The 25,901-nt window shown below is 41.8% G+C and overlaps 1 protein-coding gene across 1 annotated transcript in view; it reads right to left on the minus strand.

Moving 5' to 3' along the window:
- ankfy1 (ankyrin repeat and FYVE domain containing 1) overlaps positions 1–25,901 on the minus strand; it is a 73,062-nt gene that overhangs the window by 37,536 nt on the left and 9,625 nt on the right. Inside the window, exons 4-10 of the mRNA XM_059655197.1 lie at positions 21,439–21,574; positions 15,118–15,241; positions 12,176–12,325; positions 11,201–11,366; positions 1,454–1,658; positions 930–998; positions 593–789 (exon numbers count right to left, since the gene is read on the minus strand). Coding sequence (XP_059511180.1) covers positions 593–789; positions 930–998; positions 1,454–1,658; positions 11,201–11,366; positions 12,176–12,325; positions 15,118–15,241; positions 21,439–21,574 — 1,047 coding nt within the window. The remainder of the gene's footprint in view (positions 1–592; positions 790–929; positions 999–1,453; positions 1,659–11,200; positions 11,367–12,175; positions 12,326–15,117; positions 15,242–21,438; positions 21,575–25,901) is intronic.

Here is a 25,901-nt window from a genome sequence, read left to right on the forward strand (position 1 = left end):
CAATTTCTCTGCCATGTCCTGGGCTCTCCATTATTATTTCCTTAGCCTCAGGTTTACATTCACTTTGGCCCTGCTCTTTTTTATATTTCTAAATAAGCAAGCTCTTACTATCCATCTTTAGATTACTTGCTAGTTTTCCCTCAACTTATTCTCATTTTTGGTCATCTTTTGTGGGTTTTTAAATGTTTTCCCAATTCTCTGGTTTACCATTAATTCTGGCCATATTGTATTGGCTAGCTTGGTTTGATTAGAAGCTAAATAATTGCTGCATATATTCTGACACTCCAATGCTTGCATGCATATGCATTGCTTCCCTGGATGAATGCAGCCACATTCAAAGGCTGGCTCGATCCTAAGGTAGAATAATTTTCTCAGCTTTTCCCTGTTTAATGTGGACCTCAACATCACCAGCTTACAGGAGCTGCAGTCTGCAAGGTCTACAGATTACATTAACATCCCCTTTGGCTTTTTTCTGCCGTGAGAAGCCAACTTGTTGCAGTGTACATTACATTCTGGATTACAGCACAGTTTTAAAAAGGGAGGACCAGTCTGTACATATTTAATGTTGCCAGTGTATTTGCTGGTTTCTCACCTTTTGCATCAGGAGCATCTGGATTACTACCCCGCTTAATAAGTTTTGCAGCAAAGCTATTCTCATCAAACGAGGTACCATTCACAACTGGAACGTCATCAAATGGATTCACCGACTGATCAGAGTCTACTGTTATATCCTGGAGTGCTAACCATAGTGCTGTACTTCCTTCATGGTCCTTCAGCTCCAGGTCACATCTGCAAAAATACATGGGCCAAAGACATTTAAAATATTAAAATAAACATGCTGGAATGCACAACACGAATGAAACAATTTCACTTCAAGAATCAAAGCGCTCTCAGAAAAAGCAATGATGAGATTTGTGACTCATACTTACTGTTTACATTGCAGCAGCTGTGTGAAAACATACTCATTGCCTGCCAGTATAGAGGTGTGTAAAGGTGTCCTGTGCAAATGAGGACGAGATCTCAGTAAAAGGAGTTAACAACCAATACATAGCTTTCATATGAACACTACTACACAAGTTAATACACCTAATCCAGAAGTTATCATTTTTTTTTCAACTAAACAATGCCCTCACTAACAAGATGAGGCAGTTTGTTTGTGGCTTCTTCGGAAGGTCATTCTGATCCGAACAGGTTTCAGGATTAAGTTCAGATCTTTATAACCCCAATTCGAAATAAGTGGATGACTCAACTAGATGGTATTGCTACTCATACTACAACCACCACCATAACAACTCAAATAGAATACACAGTTCTCTAGAGGGGCATAGCAGGAAAGAGAGAAGTGTGAAAACATACAAGTGAAGAAATACTGGTAGAACACGCACTTAGTTCAAAATTTATCACAAATACAGGAGGCTGGGTAAGAGAGAAGAGTGTGACAACTGCTGCTCACCGCCCTTTGCTGTCCTGCATGTTTGAATTGGCCGATGCTTCCACCAGTGCTTGTGCAATACGTGCCATTCCCGCCATTGTTTCCACTGAATGCTTTTTAAGACTGTACAAGGCCACGAGGTGAAGAGGTGTCTCCTGCTCTCCATATGTAGCTGCATTCACACGAGCACCATTTCGAATTAGGAAACTAGCTGAAAATTCATCACCTGCATTAAAAAGGAGTCCCAAAATCAGTTTCAAACCTAGACATTATACAAGCCAAACAAATGACAACTTATGAAAAATAGACATGCAATATTTAGCAGAAAAGTATACTATAATGTACAATTAGATTGAAGCAGTTCAACAAGAAACTGCAGGAATACAGTAGTGCTCTATACCATCCAAACAGCAAGAGAAATAAAACAGTGTAAAGACAGAAAAAATGTCAGAATGGTATGTACAGAAACCTATGCAATCAGTATCGCACATTACTAGAAATAGTTGGTGAAAACAATGCTGTAACTGGAGCAAAGAGAATGTTTCATCTACACAGTGAAAGGACAACTTTAGGTTTGAAGTCAAATACACAAATTCATAGTTATCAGAAAGACTTAGCTGCCAGTAGGTAATAGCTAGAACTAGTCTAAGCCCAACTTTCCATTTTAATAGGGTAGATTCACATAGAAATCTTTTACTTTCACAGGAAACTAGTCTGCAAGACAAGTCATTTGGCATAGAAAAACCACTCCATTGCATGAACACAACTCTACTAGTTGCAAACTATACGGTAAATGGAAAAGCCCTGGGGAAAATTGATGCACAGACAGATTTGGATGTTCAGGTCCATTGTACCCTGAAAGTGGCAATGCAGGTCAACAGAGTGGTCAAGGACGCATTTGGATTGCTTTCATTCATCAGACACGGTATGGAGTATAAGAGTTGGCAGGTCATGTTAGAGTTGTATATGGCTTTGGTTTGGCCACATTCAGAATACTGCACACAGTTCTGGTCACCACATTACCAAAAGGACGTGGATGCTTTGGAGCGGGTGCCGAGGAAGTTGACAAGCATGTTGCCTGGTATGGAGGGTGTTAGCTACGAAGAGAGGTTGAGTCGATTAGGATTATTTATGTTAGAAAGACAGAGGTTAAGGGGGGACCCGATTGAGGTCTACAGAATCATGAGGTATAGACAGGGTGGATAGCAAGAAGCTTCCACCACCACTGCGCCCCCCCGCACCCCCCCCCCCCCCCCACCAAAAAACAGTGAGGGACTCACTTACTAGGAGTTACGATTTCAAGGTGAGAGGGGAAAAGTTTAAGGGAGCTATGTGTGAAAAGTTTTTTTTTTAAGAAAACACAGGATGGCGCATGCCTTGAACACGTTGCTAGAGGTGGGAGAGACAGGCACGCTAGCATCATTTAAGATGTATCTAGACAGATACATGAATGGACAGAGAGCAGAGGAATACAGATCCTTGGGAAATAGGCGACAATAGGTGCAGACAGAGGATCTGGATTGGTGCAGGCTAGGAGGGCCGAAGGGCCTGTTCCTGTGCGGTAATTTTCTTTGCCCTTTGTAAGGCATTCACATTCCAATTTCCTTTCAGCACCCGAGTGTCAATGTTCACCTTCACTTCAACCCAAATAAATCAAAAAAAATTGTACAATGTACCAAAACAGCAAGATCATTCTTTTCTCAGTAAATGCAAGGATAGGAGTGGGATTCATTTGTTTGGCTCAACTAATGTTTAATTTGACACTGTTTGAGGAGGAGTATGGTTTCAGACAGCAACATGGGAATTCCAAAATTTGTGTCAAGTGGGAAATGAATGGTTCTTCAAAATCCCACTGCACCAAGGGACAAGGATCAACATTACAAACCAGAAATTTTAGCTTTTTTTGGGGATGTTTGACAGTCAAACTGATTTTTGTTCACAACACTGAAAATGGTCCAAGCTAGCACTTGGTTGAAGAATGTTAGTCTTTAGAACTGTAACACTTTAAACTACTACAATGTTAAAAGAATTGCGCTTTTCAGCAAGTGCCATAAGTCTATGCTATTACTTCCATCACATCCAATATACCATTCCATTCTTTGCTGCGTGTAATTTTCTAGCTTTTCCATTTATGCAGTTCGTTTTAAATAATCCATTTGGTGGCAACTACATTTTTCTGCTGAACTCCCCTAGTGGCCTGAAAGCACATCCTTAGTGCTTGCCAAATTTGAAGGCTCCACGCCTTCCTGTTACATCATTGAAAGATCAGCTGGGCACAGACACGAATGGCGTCAGTGACCCAGGGGGCATTGATGGAAAACTGTGGAGAGTGCTTGATATCAACCCCTTTCCGGAAGGCAAGTCCCTGTTATCAAAGAATGGCTGTCATTTACAGGAGAAATGCAGCTTGCTTATGCTTGGTTTTTGTTTTAAAATACACTAATTCAACTTAGGGCAGTCAGTAGGCATTACAATTTAGAAATTTTGATACATAACCGCGCAACCATTATTTTTTTCAGGCCGGGAGAACAAAATGTTGAGTCTAAAAGCAGAAAGAAATTAATGACAGAAAACCGTTGATCTGAAATAGCAACACTTTCTCCACGCATGCTGCCTTAATTCCTGAATATTTACGGCTGCTTGTCTCTTTTATAAAAACCAAACACTATATTCCACAACATCAAATGGTTCAAGCCCAGAACAAGACGAAAGTCTCAATTTTTTTTTTACTAAAAAACTGTACAGCATCCCCAGACTCCTCTCCCTTCCACAAGATGGCAATCTGCACTTGCTATATGAGCAACCCTGGATACAGCACGAAAATAATTAGTGCTCCGAGATTTAAATTCAAGCTATTTCTTTGAAGCCATATGCAGAACTTTTACTCAGATAATTAAAAGTTTACCAATACAGGTAACCTCAGGCTGATTCTCAAATCGTAACATAACAGTTTAATATTGCACCAATGCCAAATGAGTAACCAAGACTCACGCAATTGTTCAAATGACAAAAATGATAAATCAAACGCTGGATAGATTGTACATCTGCTTTCATAGTTCGGCAAACTCATCAAGTAGCCAAATCTCAAACTGATGGGCTACCCATCTCATTTTCAAACCACCAAATGCTAAGCCTTTGGCCCTCCATATGCAATACACCAGTTTTTCAAGCTGTTGATTACATCTTCAGCTCATATTAAATCTCCAATCTCTTCTATTCTGTTCATTCAATCCTCATCCCTCTCCCATCACTACCACATTTGTTTTTATTTCCAAGGCATATGTAGACAAACATCAGAAGCAGCCTTGTTCAGTTGTCATCCACCACCAAATATGGCTGGTCTGAATGACACAACAACAGGCCAACCCCACCTCTCTGCCAAACCAACCAGTGCTTCACTAAAGGTCTCCTTCATCCTCTCCAAGTGCAAGGAGCTCACAGGAATTGGGAGTTTGTCACCCAGATGAAGCCTATCCACTCAGCCAGATGTTAAGCCTCTCAACTGTAAGCAAATCACATTCTTGGGTTTTTCATCTCTACCAGTAACACTGTTCTCCCCAAAAAGACAGATTATAATTTTTGGATTGAGAGCCAGCAGCATTGATAACATCACCTTTCTGATATTTATTTTAATTCTCCAGGTAAGTGGGCCTCTCTTACTCAGTTAAAAACCAAAAGAACTGCTTATGTTTATTATTTACAGCATCCACAGAAGTTACTGGAAAATCTCAGCAGGTCTGACAGCATCTGTGAAGAGTAAGTTAAAAAAAACACCGAGTTAGCGTTTCAAGTGCAGTAACCCTTCCTCAGTTCCAGATCCATAACATTAACTGATTTCTTCCCCCCCCCCACCCCCCCCACCCGCCCCTCTTCAAAAGATGCTGCCAGACCTGTTGAGCTTTTTCCAGCAACTTCTGGTTTTCGTTTCCCTCTTTCTTGGTTATACTCATGGCAAGAGCATCTTCAATGTGGTTTTCTCTTCCTCCCCTTACACCCAACCTTAACAGTCACTGCAAAAGTACCACTTTGCTCCTCTTCTCTTCAATTAATGTTAAGTTTTCATGACATCAGCCAGCAAAAAGGATGGGGGCAGCAGGCTTGAGGGGAGAGATGGCCCACTCCTGCTCTTATGTTCCTACACACAACACCAGTAACTACCTCTCAACTCCTCTATTGCTTGTGTACTACTTGTCTAACATCCAATATTAGATTAGCCACAATTTCTGCCTATTTTGATATAGTACCTTCAAAATAAAAGGAAGTCAGGAGCATTAAAGCTAAGTGATGATACAAATCAAATCTTCTAGTCAGTGACCTCATTAGAAAAGGCACATATTAATATGTAACAAAGGTCAATTTTTCATTCAAATTTTTGAGGGAGAGAAGAGTGGATCTAAGACCGGTGTTTTAACTTGAGAAATTATGATGGTCCGAGAGACAGCTGCTAAAGTGGACTGGAACGTTAGATTGTGGGATAAACCAGTAGAGATAGTGGCAGACATTAAGGGCATTTTCAGAAAACTCAGAAGAGGTACATCACATTGAAAATGAAAGAAAGACTCCAAGAAAAGAATGCACCATTTACGGCCAAAAAAACCTAAACCAAAAAAAGCCAATAATTCCATAAAAGATGAGTGGCATATCAGAAGATGTGACGACATATGGAAGAGGCAAAAAGATGAATAAGGTTGGAGAAATTAAAGTCTAGAGAAGACTAACTGGAAGCATTAAAAAACCCTTCTAAAATGGTATTTTAAAGGAAAAAGGAGAAGTAAAGTCAGCACCAGTTTTCTGGGTAATTAAGTGGGAAGGAAGAAATGGCAGGCAAATTGAGCAGATATTTTGCATGGTCTTCATTTCAGGAAAGGTTAAAAATTTCAGCAGTAATTTGGTTAAATTTAAAACCTAATTCCTTAAATTCTGGAAAGGTTTCATTTGATTGGAAAATAGCAAATGTGATTTCCCTGTTCAAGGAAGGAGGACAGAAAACAGAAACCATAGCCTTAGGAAATCTCAAATGCAACCAAGCATAGTCAACATGGTTGACAGGACAATCATGTCGGATTAACTTTCTTGGGTTTCTATTTGCAGTAGCAGCAAGCACCGTGGATAAAGGGAACTCTGGTCTCCTTATGATAAGATATATTTACATCAGGCGTTCAGACGAGGTTCATTCGACTGACACTTGGGGAATTTTAGGGAGAGGTGAGAAACTTGACTTGAGAAAAGTTTAGACAGGCTTTGATCCATTGTAGCTTAGAACAATAACAGGATGATTTTACCGAGACAAAAGATCCTGAATTAATGTTTGTGTTTGTGGGAATGACTAGAACTAAGGGACAGTTTTGGGGAAGAAAAACAGCATCTTCCATTTAAGATTAGACATGCAACTATTTCTCAGAAGAGTGAAAATCTTTGAAACACTGCCTCTGCAAAGTCACGAATTTCTTAAGACAGATCAATAACTTGACTCAGATTATTGGACGTAGGTGTGAATATAGAGTTGGTGTCATGAACAGATTGACCATGATCTTAATTAATAACTGAACAGACTCAAACCGGTTGAACAGCCTACTCCTGCACCTCATATTTTTTTCCCCCCCAGAAGAGATCTCAATAACTTAGCTACTCAGATCATGTTATCCTTGCCTTCTCTCAACACATCCTGAAGCACAAAAATCGCCACTCAGACTTTGACTTTGTACATACCTCAACTGGGACAATGCTCCCCAGCCAATATCTATCATTAACAAACAGCTTAAAGTCACAAATACTTTGTGGCTGAAGAGTTCTCCTGTGCATCCTACAGTGATCCAACTCCAATACAGCAATCTCTCCTCCTTTAAAGGAGCATTGTAAACTAAATTCTTGGACCAAACTCGTAGTTCTCCCTCTCAAGTTAAGCCTTCTTTCATTCCATGTACGAGGGGTAGAAGGAACATCATCCCTGCCCCTTTCCAAGGTGCCCCAAAGGCCCCAGTGTTAAGCCATGGCAAAAGGACAGATGCTGACAGGTTCAGAATCTTTGGAGGATGACGACTTCTGTATCCTCCAAACACAAGGATGGAACAGGAAACCACTTCATTTGTTCTTTGACCTCATCACATGATTCATCAAAACTGAATGTGGGAAATTTATATTGGCACAACTTGACTGGAGAGATTGTGGTCATAAATCATGCCTCACTGTTGTATGAGAAAGAAAGGGACAGAACAGTGGTGGGAGAAGGATGTGGCAGGAGAAAGAAGGGCAGAAAGAGGGAGAGAGAGAGAGAGAGAGAGTGGGGGAAAAAGAAGAGATGGCTTCGTACATAACACTATTTTCAAGCTGCAAAACCTATCTAGTGTTTCAGTTATAGCTACCAGACTTCCATTTCAGCTTACAGCCCACAAAATTGTGTGAACTCTTTCATCATGAAGAGCTTAAAAAAAGGCACAAAATTGCAAGGCAGAAGGAATGAGTAGACAGCTTGCCCTTAGGCAGATCACTACCACACATATGAAGTCACGAGTTCAAAAGAGCAGTGTGCACAAAACCAGCTTAAACAAATACAGCTTTAGGGGACTTGGTGGTGTTGTGTGAATATTACTGGACAAATGATCCAGCAGCACAAGATGCTCTAGGGACCTGGGTTCAAATCTCACCACGATAGCTGATACTAGTTAACTGAATTCAAATTCTAGAATACAAAGCTAGTCAGTGATGGCAATCCTGAGAACTGTCATAAAAATCCCTCTTTCATGTCCTTTTCAAAAAGGAATCTGCATTCTGTGACTAGTCTGGCTTAAGCCTGACTCTAAAATGCACAAAAAATGTAATTTACATCTTAACTGCCCTCACTAATTAAGAAAACCCACAAAATGCTTATCTTGACAATTTAAAAAAGGTATTATGGGCAGCACAGTGGCTCAGCAGTTAGCACTGTTGCCTCACAGCACCGAGGACCCCATTGTGATTCCAGCCTCAGGCAAACGTGTGGAGATTGCACCACCAAGGCCATCACCCCCCTATAAAGTCTCAAATTCACTTGCGTAGAAGGCCATCAGCATCAAATAACCACAACCAAGCAAGGAATTAGCAATCTGGATGCAAGAGTGGGGAGAAAAGTGAAAAGTGCAGAGAAACTTTCACTGCAATCTGTAGAAGTAGCAGCTAGAATAGCACAAATTTGTATGTTTACTTAACATCAAGCCGTACTCAACTTGGAGGTCACAATGCAATTTCAACTGCAGGTTTCCACAATATTTTTCAAAAGATCTATTTGCAACATCACCCAAAGGCACTTTATCCTGTCTCCCACAACCAGATTCAGGAGGAGTTTACAGAATTCTCACCTAGCTATTCAGGCTCAAAAACAGAAAAGCTTAGTAAAAATAAAAACAATGGGATCAGAGTACAGAAAAACCTTTATGGTGTAATTTTAATATTTCAGGCACATTCAGCTTCGAAATTAAAAGAATTCAATATCTTCATTGCTTTAAGACTCATGCACATCCACACTCCGCAACTGAACAAAGTACCAAGTTTGTGCAAGGTATCTTGGCTTTCATACCTAGTTTCCACATTCTACTAGTCTTGTAGCTTAATTCTTTCACATTGCATTACCATAACAATCTCAGAATTTTACCTAGATAACAAGGCATAGAGCTGGATGAACACAGCAGGCCAAGCAGCATCTTAGGAGCAGGAAAGCTGACGTTTCAGGCCTAGACCCATCTTCAGAAATGGGGGGAGGATAGGGGGGTTTTGAAATAAATAGGGAGAGGGAGGTGGAGGTGGATCAAAGATGGATAGAGAAGATGATGATACATGGAGAGGAGACAGGCAAGTCTGAGAGGCAGGGATGGAGCCAGTAGAGGTCAGCGTAGGAGAGGTAGGGAGGGGATATGGTCGGTCCAGGGGGAAGGATGAAGGTGGTAGGTAGATGGGGGTGTGGCTTGAGGTGGGAGGGGCGAGGACAAGCTGGGCTGGCTTTGGGATGCAGCAGGGGGTGGGGAGATTTTGAAGCTTGTGAAATCCGCGCCCCTCATGGGAGCATGAGGAGCTCGAACAGTTCATTCACTTCAACAGCTTCCACCCCAACCTTAAGTTCACCCCAGACCATCTCTAACACCTCTCTCATTTTCCTGGATCTCTGCCTCCATCTCAGGCAACCACTTAGAAACCGATACCCATTTTAAGCCCACTGACTCCCACAGCTACCTAGAATACACCTCCTCCCATCCACCTTCCTGCAAAAATGCCATCCCCCTATTCCCAATTCCTTCGCCGCATCTGATCCCAGGATGGGGCATTCCACTCCCGAACATCTGACGTCCTCGTTTTTCCAAGGACTGCAACATTACCCACCCCCAGCCCCCCAAATGTGTCACCCACATTTCCTGCGACTCATTCCTCACACCCCATCCCTGCAATTTAAACAAAAAAAACCCCTCATCCTCACATACCACCCCAACGTCTGCATATAATGCATCATCCTCCGACACTTCTGCCATCTGCAATCTGACCCCAAAGACATTTTATCCCTCGCCACCCTTGTCTGCTTTCCAGAGAGACCACACTATTTGTGACTCCCTTGTCCGCTCCACACTCCCCTCCTGCCCCACCATACCCAGCACTTTGCCCTGCAACCACAAGTGCTACACCTGCTCTTACACCTCCTCCCTCACCCCCATCCCAGGCCCCAAGACGACCTTCCACAAACAGATGATGTTCACCTGCTAATGAGGTATACTGCATCCGCTGTTCTCATTGTGGCCTCCTTTACATCAAGGAAACCAAGTGGAGGATTGGGGACCCCTTTGCGAACACCTACGCTCAGTTCACAATAAACAACTGCACCTCCCAGTTGCGAACCATTTCAACTCCCCCTCCCATTCCTCAGACGGCATGTCCATCCTGGGCCTCCTGTAATGCCACACCGATGCCACCCGAAGATTACAGGAACAGCAACTCATTCCACTTAGGAACCCTGCAGCCCAATGTTATCAATGTGGATTTCACAAGCTTCAAAACCTCCCCTCCCCCCAGTGCATCCCAAAACCAGCCCAGTTCATCCCCACCCTCCTATCCTGTCCTTCCTCCCACCTACCCCCTCATCCCAACTCAAGCCTCACCCATTTCCTTCCTCCTAATCTCATCCCGCCCCTTTGACCTGTCTGTCCCCCCTGGACTGACCAATCCCCTCCCCTACCTACACTCACCTTTACTGGCTCCATCCCCGCCTCTTTGACCTGTCTGTCTCCTCCCACCTATCTTCTCCTTTATCCATCTTTCATCTGCCTCCCCCTCTCTCCCTATTTGTTTCCGAACCCTCTACCCCTCCCCCATTTCTGAAGGGCCCAAAACTTCAGATTTCCTGCTCGGCCTGCTGTATTCATCCAGCTCTACACCTGGTTATCTCTGATTGTCCAACATCTGCAGTTCCTATTACATCTAACTTTACCTGGCTTTCAAAGTCATTCATCTGAAGTGTTAACCATGCAGCTTCCCCCACATATGTCAGTTAACCTGCAGAGTGTTCCCAATGTTTTCAGTTTGAGATTTCAAGCCTTTCCGGACATTTGTTTCTTTACTTGCACCACAAATAAATTTGCCAATTTGCAAAGTCTGAATCAGAAAATTGTAATTTTTGACATTAAACTGAATCATTCAATGCTGACAAGCCACTGTCACATTTAGAGTGTGTAGTGAACACAAGAAGTGGAAAATCTTGCAAGCTATTTGTGCTATCAATATATTGATCTTAACACCTTGCCATCACTTTACCTCTTTGGATAGCTTTGTGAAGCAAACTCCAGCCATTCTTATCAACCATATCAACATCTGCCTTGTTATTAACCAACGTGGTTGCAATGCTTTCCAGCTGTCGAGACAGTGCCAGATCCAAGGCCAGGTCTCCATTATCATCAAGTTCATTCAGTTTACCAGGCAACTGTAAAATGTAGTAATAAACAAACAAACAGCAAGAGCAAAAGAAAAACATTAATGTCAACAGCCAACAGGAAAAAAGACCCTACGTCATTACACCAAATCTAATGATCTGGAAAACTACAGCTGGTGATATTACCATACAAAAAAATTATTTCACAGTTTTTAAAAAAAAGCTTTGCGAGGTGGTGATCTGTCTCAATGAGAAATTTCTTGGAGAAGAGTTTCAGTTACAAGAAAAAAATGACTTTAAAAAAGGGTACAGGATCCAACTATATAGATCAACATGTTCAAACTAGAGCTCAGGGGTCACAAGCTCAGATGATCAGCTTACCAGGTAGCTGTTCTGCTATCCATTGTTCCTGTCCAGTTTGTCTTATTATACTATGAAGAGTTGAGTTTTAGATAGGGCAGTTTCTTAAGAAACTTAATTCAGTACATCAAGATTAGTAAAGGCAATTAATGTTAAATATGTATACATGTCTTCGTAAGTTGAACTAAGAGGTTCCAGAGCTTACAATAAACCAATGAAGGTAAAGAAAATTTGCTCCTGGTAGAGAATTCCTAAATAAATTGCCTTCAATTTGTAGTGGATATTTAAATCTCAGCGTTCCTGCAGTTGTAGGATTTTTTTTTGCAAAAAAAATCTACAAAGCAAGTGCTCTATTTTCAAAGCCCATGTCATGCTTGAGGAATGAGGCAAAAGGGTTCTCCAAAAGTTACATATGTAAACATTTGAAAAAAGATTTACATGGTGAGGAACCCTGAAGGAAAGTCTTCTGCACATTTCTTTAGTTAGAAGACGACACCTACCTGGGAGTCCATCGCAATGAGGTAGAGAAATACAACATCTTCTCTTTCGACTTTGATGGCTTTATGCAAAGGGTATTCCGTCTTTGATTTAATCATTTTATACAGCAAAGGTGCAGTCATGCTACTGAAGTCATCTTTCCGCAGATCATCCTGGACAAAACACCAAAAGCACTAGTTTTGTTTTCAAGAGGAGTAGAAAATCATTCCAAAAGGGACCATTTTCATTGTGTATCAGCTGATACTTCTCTGCATACATAAAAGCTACTTTCACAACGATACATGTCTATAGTCCTCATTGTTGAAATGTCTAATACACAGTTTATAAGGGGCAGTAGAAAAACTGGAAAGTAGAAAGTCAAAGAGATAGGTTGTAATGCAGATGTTCAAGCATAATGAAGTGATTGGAGAGAAAGAATAAAATAATTTTTAAGAAACAAATAGTAGTACAATCTGAAAGGGTGGTGGAAATCAAAGTGAATAAATTGGATGGGCACTGAAGAGAAATTTTCTGAGCTACACGGATAGATCATGGAGGGTGGGGAGGTGGGATTGCTCTTTAAAAAAAAAAGAGGACCAGCATAGACTTGAGAGATCAAAAAGCCATAATGACTAACTTGAGACACACACACACACACGTACACGAATCATTCTGTGACTGTTTATGGTTTCATTGTTGTTGGTGACATGTTTGATGAATGCCTGCAGTGAGCATGTTGACAGCTAAAGCTAGGAGAAAATAATGCACTGTAAAAATTCATTGACCAGGCCTAGGCATCACTGTCAAGGTTCGAACTTAAAATCGCCATCTTTTTGAGGACAATTGGAGACGACCAATGAGCCACCTTATTCAAAACAAAGTAGCTTGCACAGGCCACTTTCAAGGACAGGCAATCATGCAGTGTTAAAGTGTGGAGCTGGAGGAACACAGCTGGCCAGGTAGCAGTGGAGCAGGAAAGTTGACATTTCGGGTGGGGACCCTGCCTCAAAAAACGACAACTTTCCTGCGCCTCTGATGCTTCCTGGCCCACTGTGTTCCTCCAGTTGCACGCTTCTCGTATTCTAGTACTTGCAGTTCTTAATGACTGAAAATGATTTTACATACCATTCACCAAACCAGAAAATGTTTCCTTCCCAAGGATGCTGGCAAACCAAATTGGTACTCAGACAACAATTCAGCAGTTTCATCACCACCAGTATTAACTTTCATTACTGATGAACCATATTAAATAGAATTTAAATCCTTTTGTGGTATTTAAAGTATGCGCTTTTGGTTGAAATCTCAAGGCCTCTCAATGCTGATCATTACCACAACCATACTGTTACTGTAGCCCTTATAGGTTACAGCTTGAAAATCTTAAGGTATTCCTCCACAGTTCAATTCAAAAAAAGGATTTAGTTGCACATAACACATTTTAGGCACCCTGTGATCACAAAAGTCATGACAAAAACTTTTTTTGGAAAAAGAACATGCACTTAAGATTCAAGACCTTCAAAAGAATTTCCATCATCATCTTGCAACACATTACCTTTATTGCGAAAGATGGAAACTGAAATTCCAGTGAGAGAGATTGAGGACAAAGAAAAGAAAATGGCATGTAATCAACTTACATTTGGACCTGCAAATTATGTTCAAAACTAATTGCACCTTTGTTACAGTGCAAGGTCATTTGGTATTGCTACAGCAGAGTATAAAAAAGTTTTTTTGGAATAGCAAAAGAAATTGCTGACAAAACAAGCATGTTTTCCCAGCTCAAACATGAGGGACACATTTTACATGTGCCTAAGCAGTCAATCCTCATTTTTGAGGCTGATGGAGGGACAAATATTCAGCAATATCTAGTTGAACTTAAAATAGTACCAAGCACTCATTAACATTCAACTGAATAGTTAGGAGGGGCCATCCATTCTATGTTGGATCCAAAGGGATCTTAAAGAGGTATGGAAACTAAAACTGTATCAATCTCTACTCTGAGATCAATGAACACAGAAGATCAAACTAAAAGCTTTTTGGGAAGATATAAATCAATCCAGTTACTGATCACTTTAACCAGCACAGACTCTGCACAATGCCATGTCTAACATTCATATCATTTTTAATGTCTACCTTTAATTCTCCCAGAATTAATAACTCTAAGTGAACCATCCTTCCAAATAGCAAAATGAAAGAATCTCGGCTGAGCGTTTTACACCAAATTTGCATAATTTAAAACAAACTTCTTCAAAACGTGTTGGATGAATTGGAGTCAGCAAAGTGAGTTATATCATTACTGAAGAAAGGCACGTTTCACTCTAGGAATCAGCTATAGCACTGAGCACACTAGTTACTGCACAGGGGTTCTTCATCTCCCCCCCCACCCCAACCACAAATTCACTTGCAGCACAACACCTTTCTCAAACTAGTCATCCATACCACAGGGTTTTCCCCAGTCAGTCAATTACATCAATTGTGGCACATGGAATTCCTATATTGACCACTGGATACTACAGAATTGTGCAAACAAGGAACTTGTCCCTTTAATCTGCTGGAGTCAAACCCTGAGTGGAAATTCTGATGCCAGAATTGACCTCAACTAATTCTTCAGTTTTGTTTGGGGCGGGGGGGGGTTGTGGAAGGAAGAAAGAGGGCAGGTTTCAAAATAAACACACTTCTTTCAATGTTCCTCATGTAGATCACTACAGCTCAAATCAAGGGAGACAAAAACAAAAACTAGTAAACAGCTTGCCTCCCAGCTCGTCAATTTGGAAAGTGACAAACTGCATTTTTAAGTCACCTGGAAGGTTTGTCATCAACAACATTTGTCAAATATCTCTGACCAATTTGAAAACCAATGTGCTAACAAATATAGCTTAGGTTCTTAGTTTTTGCATTGATTTACATGCAAATCTGAAACTCTTGGAACATTGCTACAAAAGTGCTATATATATGCGCAAAACTAACTCACCCAATGGCTGGCAATAATCTCAGAACAGTAGTTCAACAACGTAGTTGCACTTAGCTCCTCTGCAGTCTGATAGAAGCGAATACAGTTCCTAACATTAACGAGTGACATTACTCCTTTTTCACACCTGTCAATGGGAAGCACAGACATCAATACACATTGTACACGTACAGAATACATTGAAAAATCTTGCATTATCACCAGGAAATAGGATGCTAGCATACACAAATTACGATCCCTGGTTACACAGATTGGTTATACACACACCTAAACAGGAGTACCTTGTCAAAAGCACCCTCATCCCCTCAACAGTAACCTCTTAGCTCAGATCAAACAGTTGCTTTTTCTTTGCATTTGAGCAAAAGATGTCAGAGTATAGGTAAATCACATTACACAAATTGTTTTCATAGTTAAGGTTCCCAGAAAGGATAATTCCATCGTTAAAAGACTAGATGAGAGTACAGAATGAAGTGAATGCAATATAAAAAGACTGAAGATATTTTTACCCAAAAAGGTGCTGCATGTATATTCGTGAGTAAGGTCAGCACATGCAGGGTCAGGGGACAAGTAATAATACAATTAAGTCAACTAAATTACAAAACTAAAAACTATTGGGATTAAACAGTAACTGCTTAGAATGAATAAAATCCTTCCTGTTGCCATTCTGAGGCATGAGCATCACTGCCTGACCAGCATTCATTGTCCAGCTCCAGTTTCCTTTGAGAAGGTGGTGCTGAACAGCCTTTTTGAACTGTTGCGGAACACCTGGTGTAGGTAGATTTCCCAATACCTTTAGGAGGGAATTCTAGGATTTAGACCCAGCAAATGAAGGAACAGTGATACATTTTCAAGTCAGGATAGTGAGTTGCTTGGACAGAATTAAAAGGTGGTCACGTTCCCACGTATCTGCTGGCCTTGTCCTTCTAAAGTGAAAGGGTTTGGAAGGTGATGCCAAAGGAGCCTCTGAATTTCTGCAGTACACTTTGTAATGACTACACTGCCGTGAGGGCCAGTGGAAAGTGGACGTAGTTCCAATCAAGCACGTTGTGTCTTGGAGCGTGTCATGCTTGAACGTTGTTGGAGCTGCACTCATTCAAGGAAGTGGGAGTATTTGATCACATTTCTGACTTGTATTTTGTAGATGGTGGTCAGGCTTTTTTTTTGGGGGGGGGGGGGGGGGGGTGGTGGGTGGGGGCGTACTGAGTTACTCGCTACAGTATTCCGAGTCTCTGACAGACTCTCACAGCCAATGCGTTTGTGTGTCAAGTCCAGCTGAGTTTCCAGTTAATGGAAACTCCCAGGGTGCTGATAGCGGGAATTCAGTGATGGTAACATCACTGAACATCATAATGCATTGGTAAGACTGCCTGACATTCTTGTGACATGAATATTACTTGCCACTGGTTAGCCCAAGCCTGGATATTGTCCAGACCTTGTTCCATTTGAACATGAGATAGTAGGAACTGCAGAATCAGAGATACCAAGGTGTACAGCTGGATGAACACAGCAGGCCAAGCAGCAAAGGGTCTATGCCCAAAACATCAGCCTTCCTGCTCCTCTGATGCTGCTCAGCCTGCTGCGTTCATCCAGCTCTACACCTTGGTATCCCATGTGAACATGGACTGCTTTGTTATCTGAAGAGATGCAAGTGGTACTGAACATCTCCATTTCTGACTTACGATGGAGGGAAAGTCTTTGGTGAAGCAGATGAAGATGATTGGACTAAGTTCACTACCCTGGAGAACAGATGTTCACGAGCTGAGATGACTCACCTCCAACAATCACAACCATCTTCCCGTGAGCCAGGTACGACTCCAACTAGTGGAGATTCTGCCCCTTAATACCCGTTGATTCTAGTTTGCGAAAGCTCGATGCCACCTCCAGTCAAATGCACCTTGACGTCAAGGGCTGTCACTCACACGTCACCTCTCGACTGCAGCTCTTTTGTCCACATTTGAACTAAGGTTGTAATGGAGGTCAGGAGCCGAGTGGTCACTGGATGTCACTGAGCAGATGCTGTTTGATAACAACCTTTCATCATTTTACTAAATTGGCTGGGTTGATTTTTTTTTTTAAGGGAAGGAAAATAGCCGGGCAATTTTCCACATTTCAGGTAGATGCTAGTGTCGTAACTGTACTAGAACAGCAAGTTCTGAAGCACAGGTCTTCAGTACAGTTGCTGGAATGTTGTCAGAGCCAAAAGACTTAGCATTATGTAGTGTCTCCAGACATTTCTTGATGTCACATGGAATGAATCAAATTGGGCGAAGACTGCTTCCAGAGATGCCGAAGACCAGAGAAGGCTGAGACGGATCATCTACTTGGCATTTCTGGCTGAAGAACGCTGTGAATACTTCAGCACCCCAACAGCCCAACAAGTCCACACCAACCCACAGAGCATCCCACCCAGATCTATCTCCCTATAACCCCATCTAATCTATGCAACCTGGAACGCTACAGGCAGTTACCCACGGCCAAACCATTAACCTGCACATCTTTGGTCTACGGGAGGAAACCCTCGCAGACATGGGGAGAACATGCAAACTCCACACAGACAGTCACCTGAGGGTTGAATCAAACCCAGGTCCCCTGCCACTGAGAGGCAGTAGTGGTAACCACCAATCCACTGTGCCACCATTATCTTTCGCACTGACGTGCCAGGCTCTTCCATCATAGAGGATGTGGATAATTGTAGAGCCTTCTCATCCAGCAAGTTGTTTAATTGTTCACTACCATGCACATGGTAGATGCGGCAGAACTGCAAAGCTCAATCTGGTCAGTTGGTTGTGATATCTCTATCACTTGCTGCTTCTGTTGTTTGGTAGCTTCACCAGGCAGACACCTCACATTCAAGTAATCCTGGTGCTTCTCCTGGCATTACTTCCTGCACTCTCCAGTGAACCAGGATTGATCCAAAGACTTGGTAGTAAGGGTTGAGTGGGGACATGCCAGACCACGAGTTTGCAGCTTGTATCAGGGTACAATTCTGCCGATAGCCCACTGTGCCTCATGGATGCTCAGTTTTGAGTTGCTGGATCTGTTCAAAATCTGTACCATTTAGCACAGGGGGATAGTGCCACACAACATGGAGGGTGATCCCCATGTGAAGGCAGGACTTTGTCTCCACAAGGACTGCGCAGAGGTCATACGGATACCATCATGGACAGAGCCACTTGGTTGGATCAGGAAGAGGTCAAGTGTGTTTTTCCTTCTGGTTAGTTCTCTCACCAACTGCTGCAGACTCAGTCTAGTAGCTAAGATAACAAAGAGTGGAGCTGGATGAACACAGCAGGCCTAGCTACATCCTTTAGGATCCAACCAACTTGATCTATAGTACTGCTGCCAAGCCACACTTGGAGGACAAAGAAATTCTCTGTGCAGAATACATTTTTGTGTCCTTGCCACTCTCACTATTTGCTTTCAGTGTTGTTCAACATGGAGTGCCAATTCAGTCAAGTGAGGGCAGTACATGGTAATCAAGAAGAGGTTTCCCTACCCATGTTCAATCTGAAGCCATGGGACTTCATGGAATCCAGTGTCAATGTTAAGGACTCCAAGGGCAACTCCCTCCAGACTGTATATCACTGTGCCTTCATCTCTGCTGAGTCTGTCCTACCAGCAGGACTGGACATATCAATGTATGGCGACAGTGGTACCTGGAACAGTCATTGTCACTGAATCATACCTTACTGACAATATCAGGCTGTGCCTCACTAGTCTATGAGAGAGCTCTCCCAATTTTGGCACTAGACCCCAATTGGTCAGTAAGGAGGACCCTGTAGGGTCAACACAGATGTTTCTGCCATTGTCTTTTCTGGTGCCTAGGTCGATGCCAGACGATTTGTCTGATTGCAAAGAAATGAAACTTTGCAGCAGTTGGTACAACTCAATAGCCTGGTAGGCCATTTCAGAGGCCTACTAAGAGTCAACCAAACTGCTATGGGTCTGGAGTCACATGTAGGCCAGACCAGGTCAGAATGGTAGATTCCTTTTCCTTATTTCCAGTGTTTTTTTTAAAAATATAAATTGAATTCCAATTCCACCATCTGCCATGGCAGGATTCAAACCCTAGTCCCCAGAATATTCACTGAATTGCTAGATTAATCCAGCAACAATATCACTGGCCATTGTCCACTTTTTTAGATAGTGGCAGTCATTCTAAAAAGATTAGTGATTGGGCCACTGTTGTTCACTATTTACACTAGTAAAAATTGAACTTTGAAATTGCAGGAGTATATTAAAAATTCCAGTTACAAAATCAGGGTGGAGACTCGTGGCAACAAGACAAATTGTTATAGTCACTGATAAATCCGGGAATTCAAAAAGAAACTCTACAGACTGTTTCAACATGGAAAGGTGGTTCAGCTGAATAGCACAGTAACGGGAAAACATTGAGAAATAAGCAGATGTGATCACAGGGCAAGTTGAAGCAAGGCTGAACAACACTAGTACAGGCCTGTTCCTGTAGAAAAACTAGTCACGTAACAAAAGTTAAAATGGACAAGCACAATGTTTGTGATGCACTCCCCAACTTGTAATTTGACAAAAATTGATCAAGGACAGAATTCATGACACCTTAAGGTCATAGTATGCAAGAGATTTACAACCAGAACTCATTCACTCAATTCAGAATCTGAGCTTGTGAAATATCTGGCAAGGGTGCCACATTTGAATTTTGCAGCATGCCTTCTAATGTTTATTAAATCTGATAGATGTCCTGCTGCCATACTGCAGTTATGAAGCCATTTTACAGACAAGTTTAAACACAAAAGCAGATTCCAGGTCAGCAGAAATGAGGTATAACCACACTGACTCCAATGCAGTCAAAAATTATGTATTATTGCTTCATGACGCATATGCCCAGGACACAGCAAAAAGCATTGCTTAAAACATAGCCTAGTTTCTCTTCATGATATTAACGTCAGCGTAAACAGAAACACTTTGGGGTGCAACCACACCATCACATTAAATATGATCTGGAATTCAGTTCCTATATTGGGCTGTGATTTAAGTCTTTCAGTCAGGAAAGAAATAGTAATGCTGAAAACATGACAAGCATATCTTAAAAAGCACATACAATCACAGATCAGGAAAAAAATAAACATCAAGAGCAGTTGAAGCTAAAGATACTTCCCAGCTATTCATTACATACTCTAGGCAAAGTTAACCAATGCAAGGCTAATAGTTGTAATGGGAGCGAGACAAAAAAAAACTAAAAAAACTACCTCACAGTGAAATCAACAGATGGACAGGACTTCCAAAACAAAAAAAAACAACAGCATTAGGAATGAAGGCCAATCACTCCATAAACACTAGGAGAACCCGGAACAAGGTAGCACAACCTCAAGATCTTGCCCGGGAGGAAGGAGTTGGGGAAATCTGGAACTGTTCTTCTAATAGAAGCTGGGTGTTAGAAAAGTGAACTGAGGGGCAGAGGATTTCTGCTGGTCGAAGGTATCAGGGATCTCGATGTGAGTTTGCTCGCTGAGCTGGAAGGTTAGTTTTCAGATGTTTTGTCACCATTCTAGGTAACATCATCAGTGAGCCTCCGACGAAGCGCTGGTGTTATGTCCCGCTTTCTATTTATCTGGTTGGGTTTCCTTGGGTTGGTGATGTCATTTCCTGTTCTTTTTCTCAGGGGATGGTAGATTGATTTGGAGCCAATCTACCATCCCCTGAGAAAAAGAACAGGAAATGACATCACCAACCCAAGGAAACCCAACCAGATAAATAGAAAGCGGGACATAACACCAGCGCTTCGTCGGAGGCTCACTGATGATGTTACCTAGAATGGTGACGAAACGTCTGAAAACTAACCTTCCAGCTCAGCGAGCAAACTCACATCCAGAACCTCAACCTGAGCTACAAATCTTCTCAAAACTCACTGGTATCAGGGATTTCAATCAAGGGAAGGTAAATGTAATCACTGTAGAATCCAGGGAGTTGATTGCCTGAACAGGCCAAAAGGAGCAAGGTGGCCATCAATAATGTACTACAACAGGGATTAGCTCTTCCCAACGAGAAGAACAAGTCAAACGGTTTTTGTCATTTGTAGTTAATTTGTAAAGCATCAATGCTACATAATCACACAAATTTAATGTGAAACAAACTTTCCCTCAAATTTTCTTCCCACATATAACTACTTTGAAAAAAATTGTTTCGAACTTGAAGTTACAAGGAAGCAAACAGCAACTGAATTGAAAGTCTAACTGCAACTCACACAGAATTATCAATCTCAGTTGTATAGTTCATTTATAAGTGTTCATCAAGCCAGACAACGTTAAGATCTCCATACTCACACAGAACAAGCGTAAAATATCCTACCTTTCTCGGAGGAGATATAGCTGAAATCTATTAGCTAGTTTCATTAGTTCAGTGAGGAATACATCATCCTCCTTCAGTTCAAGTTCATCTGTGTAAATCCATCGGAGCATTGCCATAGTTACTTCTGGATCTGCATCTGGCAAGGTGAACAAAAGAAAATCATTTATAGTAAGAAAATGTAATAAGCATGAGGATGACAAGTTGCCATTCAACAAAGATCATGACCACATCTTTCCATTAATGATACCTTGCCATTCTAAGCTCAAAACCCTTTGCCCAAAAGTCAATCTCATACCTGAGCATGCATCAAGTGAACAGCCACAGTGCACAGAGGTACTGAATTCCAAACACTAACACTTGCAAAGGAGTTTTTCATCTTAGTCGCAACTGCATGCCTGAGACTGATTTTTACCTTCTAGACTTTCTCGGCAAAAGAAACAATTTCTCAGTATCTACTGTATTAGGTCAGTTTAAAAATGTTACTTCCAGCACAATCTCCAGTCATTTGCCCAATTCCACAGAACACATGTCCACATTATTCAGAGGTCAGCCTTCTTACTTCAGAAATCAATCTAGTAAACTTTTGTTATACCTTGCTCTCAGGGAAGTATGTCCTACCTTTGGTAAAAAGAAAATGGGACCCAGTATTCCTGATGCGGACTCACTAAAGACCTGTATTAGTGCAGTATAACTTCCTCACCCTTGTACTTCATAAGCTTTTCAATAGCGGTGATATACTAGCTGCCTTACAAACTGCTTGTTGAAATTGCAAGTTTACTTTCTCCAAATTGCATACAAGGACACTCAAACCCATTCAAATCCTAATACTTGATGGTTGCAAACTATTTTGCTTTTCTATTCTTCCAAACAAAGTGAATAATTCTCCACTTCCCAACACTGTACACCTTGTGCCACTGCTTGTCCAACAAATCCTGTTATGTCCTCAGCTTCTAGCCTTGCCCCAGAATGGATACCGGTGAACTATAGCTCTCTGTATTCTCTATCCCCATCCCTGAACAGGAAGTTTATATTTTTTCCCCACATAGGGATCATTCCAGAATTCCCTCAATTCTAGAAAGTCAAAACAAAAGCATTTAGCACCCATATAGTTACCTCTTTTTGAGCAAAAACACCTTGGACCATTAGGGTTAAGCAAATCAGCAGCTTTTACACATTAAATTTTGGCTTATAGCTTTCCTCACAAAGAACGGGTAGAGCCACAAGGTGGCATGGGAACAATAATTCTTTAGGAGCAAAACCTATTCAAGATAATATAGGCTTTCCATTTTGGGTATTCAAGTCTGTAAACCAGAGGAGAAACCATATCTATACAGCTTAGTACTTACTCATGCTAGGGACACCTTGCAAACAAAATAATAGCGCCAACACTTCAGCAATGGGTCATACACCATTACCAGAACACAAACAAGCAAACACTCAGTTCTCAGGCCCAGGCTTCACCCAGATAATTGCTAACCTGAACAGGCAGGTCACGTGACTAGACTGCAAGACCTGATGCTTAAGATTGCTGCATGTAAAGAGCATGGTGGCAGTAGTCATTAAACATCCCCCACCCCATCTGCACTTCAGATAGAGGGAAGGTCATTATGATCCACTTGAAGACGATTGGGCCTAGGACGCGGAGGAACTCCTGCAGAGATATCCTAGAAAACTGATGACCAATCTCCATAAATCACAACTACCTTTTCTTGTTGGGTATGACTCCAACTAGGAGTGTTTTTCCCCACTGAGACCAACTGACTCCAGTTTTGCTACAGTTCCACAAAATCACATGCTTATGGCACACCTCAGTACTAACCCTTTCAAATACAAACAGCTACACTTTAGAAATTTTGTACATTAAGCACCCCATGAATCAGTTATCTGATTAGGCTGTGCTCAACATAAAACACTCCTTTCGGACAGTGTAATTTTTGTTCAACCAAACAGCAGCAGGACTGATTATTTTCTTCCCTCCACAAACACTCCAAAATCAGCACCACATAGGAGGAAAAATAAATGTGAGAGATATTGGATCGATATGGTACAGTGGCCAACGAGCCAGAAATAGAGTTCAAACAGGCAGTTCACCCATTTTAGACAATCAATAAAAAGGCCCTATATTCTTTAGAGATTAGAAGAATGAGAGGTGATCGAATTAAAATACCAGAGATGGTTTGACAAGGGATATCCTAAAAAGTTGCTCCTCCAGGTTAACGGGTTTAAGAGTTAGGGGGTCTCTCAAGATAAGGGGTTCAGCTGTTTGGGAGAACAATGAGAAATCCCTTCACGCAAAAGCTTGCGAATTCTTTTCTCCAAAAGGGCTCCAGGTGCTCAACACCCATGTGGCTTTCGATTAAGTGATTTTTTGGGCAATAAGGGAATCCAGGGAAGTGGAGCTGATGCAGCGGTTTAAAAGTCATGGACAAATTGGTGCAGCAGGCTCAAGAAGCGTAGACACTACTTCACATTCTGACCTTTAAGCTTATAACATAAAATCAAGTACAGGTAGTTCTCCTAATACTCAACATTGTGTGACCTTGCACTGTAGAAAATCACGTCACAGGGAAATCACTAACTGTCCAGTAGAAAGGTTACGTTATCCAAACAACATCAACGTAACATGCTATAAGAGAACTACATGCTGAAAGATAATAGGTGCAGGAGTAGGCCATTCGGCCCTTCGAGCCAGCACCACCATTCATTACGATCATGGCTGATCATCCACAATCAGTATCCTGTTCTTGCCCTATCCCCATAACCCTTGATTCCACTATCTTTAAAAGCTCTATCTCTTTCTTGAAACTATCCAGAGACTTGGCCTCTACTGCCTTCTGGGGCAGAGCATTCCATATACCCACCACTCTCTGGGTGAAGAAGTTTCTCCTCAACTGTTCTAAATGGCCTTCCTCTTACTTTTAAACTCTGTCCTCTGGTTCTGGACTCCCCCATCAACAGAAACATACTTCCTGCCTCCAGATTGTCCAATCCCTTAATAATCTTATATGCCTCAAATCAGATCCCCTCTCATCCTCCTAAACTCAAGCGTATACAAGCCCAGTCGCTCCAATCTTTCAACATATGATAGTACCGCCATTCCGGGAATTGACCTTGTGAACCTACGCCGCACTCCCTCAATAACAAGAATGTCCTTCCTCAAACGTGGAGACCAAAACTGCACACAATACTCCAGGTGCGGTCTCACCAGGCCCTGTACAGCTGCAGAAGGACCTTTCTGCTCCTATACTCAATTCCTCTTGTTATGAAGGCCAGCATGCCATTAGCTTTCTTCAATGCCTGCTCGCTTTCAGTGACTGATGTACAAGAACACCCAGATCTCGTTGAACTTTCCCTTTACCAAACTGGACTCCATTTAGATAGTAATCTGCCTCCCTGTTCTTGCCAAAGTGGATAACCACACATTTATCCACATTAAACTGCATCTGCCATGTATCCGTCCACTCACCTGGCCTGTCCAAGTCATCCTGTATTCTCATAACATCTTCCTCACATTTCACTCTGCCACCCAGCTTTGTGTCATCAGCAAATTTGCTCATATTAAACTTTTAATGCCTTCATCTACATCATTAATGTATATTGTAAATAGCTGTGGTCCAGCACCAAACCTCATGGAACGCCACTGGTCACTGCCTGCCATTCCGAAAGGGACCCGTTTGTCACTACTCCTTGCTTCCTGTCAGCCAGCCAATTTTCAATCCAACTCAGTATTTTGCCCCCAATACCACGTGCCCTAATTTTGCTCACTAATCTCCTATGTGGGACTTTATCAAAGGTTTTCTGAAAGTCCAGGAATACTACATCCACTGGCTGCCCCTTGTCCATCTTCATAATTACATCCTCAAAAAATTGCAGAAGATTAGTCAAGCACGATTTCCCTTACGTAAATCCAAGCTGACTCTGACCTATCCTGTTACTGCTATCCAAATGAGTTGTAATTTCATCCTTTATAATTGACTCCAACATCTTTCCCACCACTGACATCAGGCTAACTAGTCTATAATTCCCTGTTTACTTTCTCCCTCCTTTCTTGAAAAATGGGACAGCATTAGCCACCCTCCAATCCGCAGGAACTGATCCTGAATCTATAGAACATTGGAAAATAATTACCAATGCGTCCACGATTTCTAGAGCCACCTCCTTAAGTACCCTGGGATGCAGACCATCAGGTCCCGGGGACTTATCACCCTTCAGACCTAACAATCTATCCAGCACCATTTCCTGCCTAATATAAATTCCTTCAGTTCATCCATTACCCTAGGTCCTTCAGCCTCTACAACATCTGGGAGACTGCATGTGTCTTCCCGAGTGAAGACAGAGCCAAAGCACCTATTCAACTCTTCTGCCATTTCCTTGGTCCCCATAATAAATGCACCCGTTTCTGTCTTCAAGGGCCCAATTTTAGTCTTAATTTTTTTTTCTTTTCACATACCTAAAAAAGCTTT

This window comes from Stegostoma tigrinum, chromosome 27 (assembly GCF_030684315.1).
Source record: "Stegostoma tigrinum isolate sSteTig4 chromosome 27, sSteTig4.hap1, whole genome shotgun sequence".
NCBI lineage: Eukaryota > Metazoa > Chordata > Chondrichthyes > Orectolobiformes > Stegostomatidae > Stegostoma > Stegostoma tigrinum.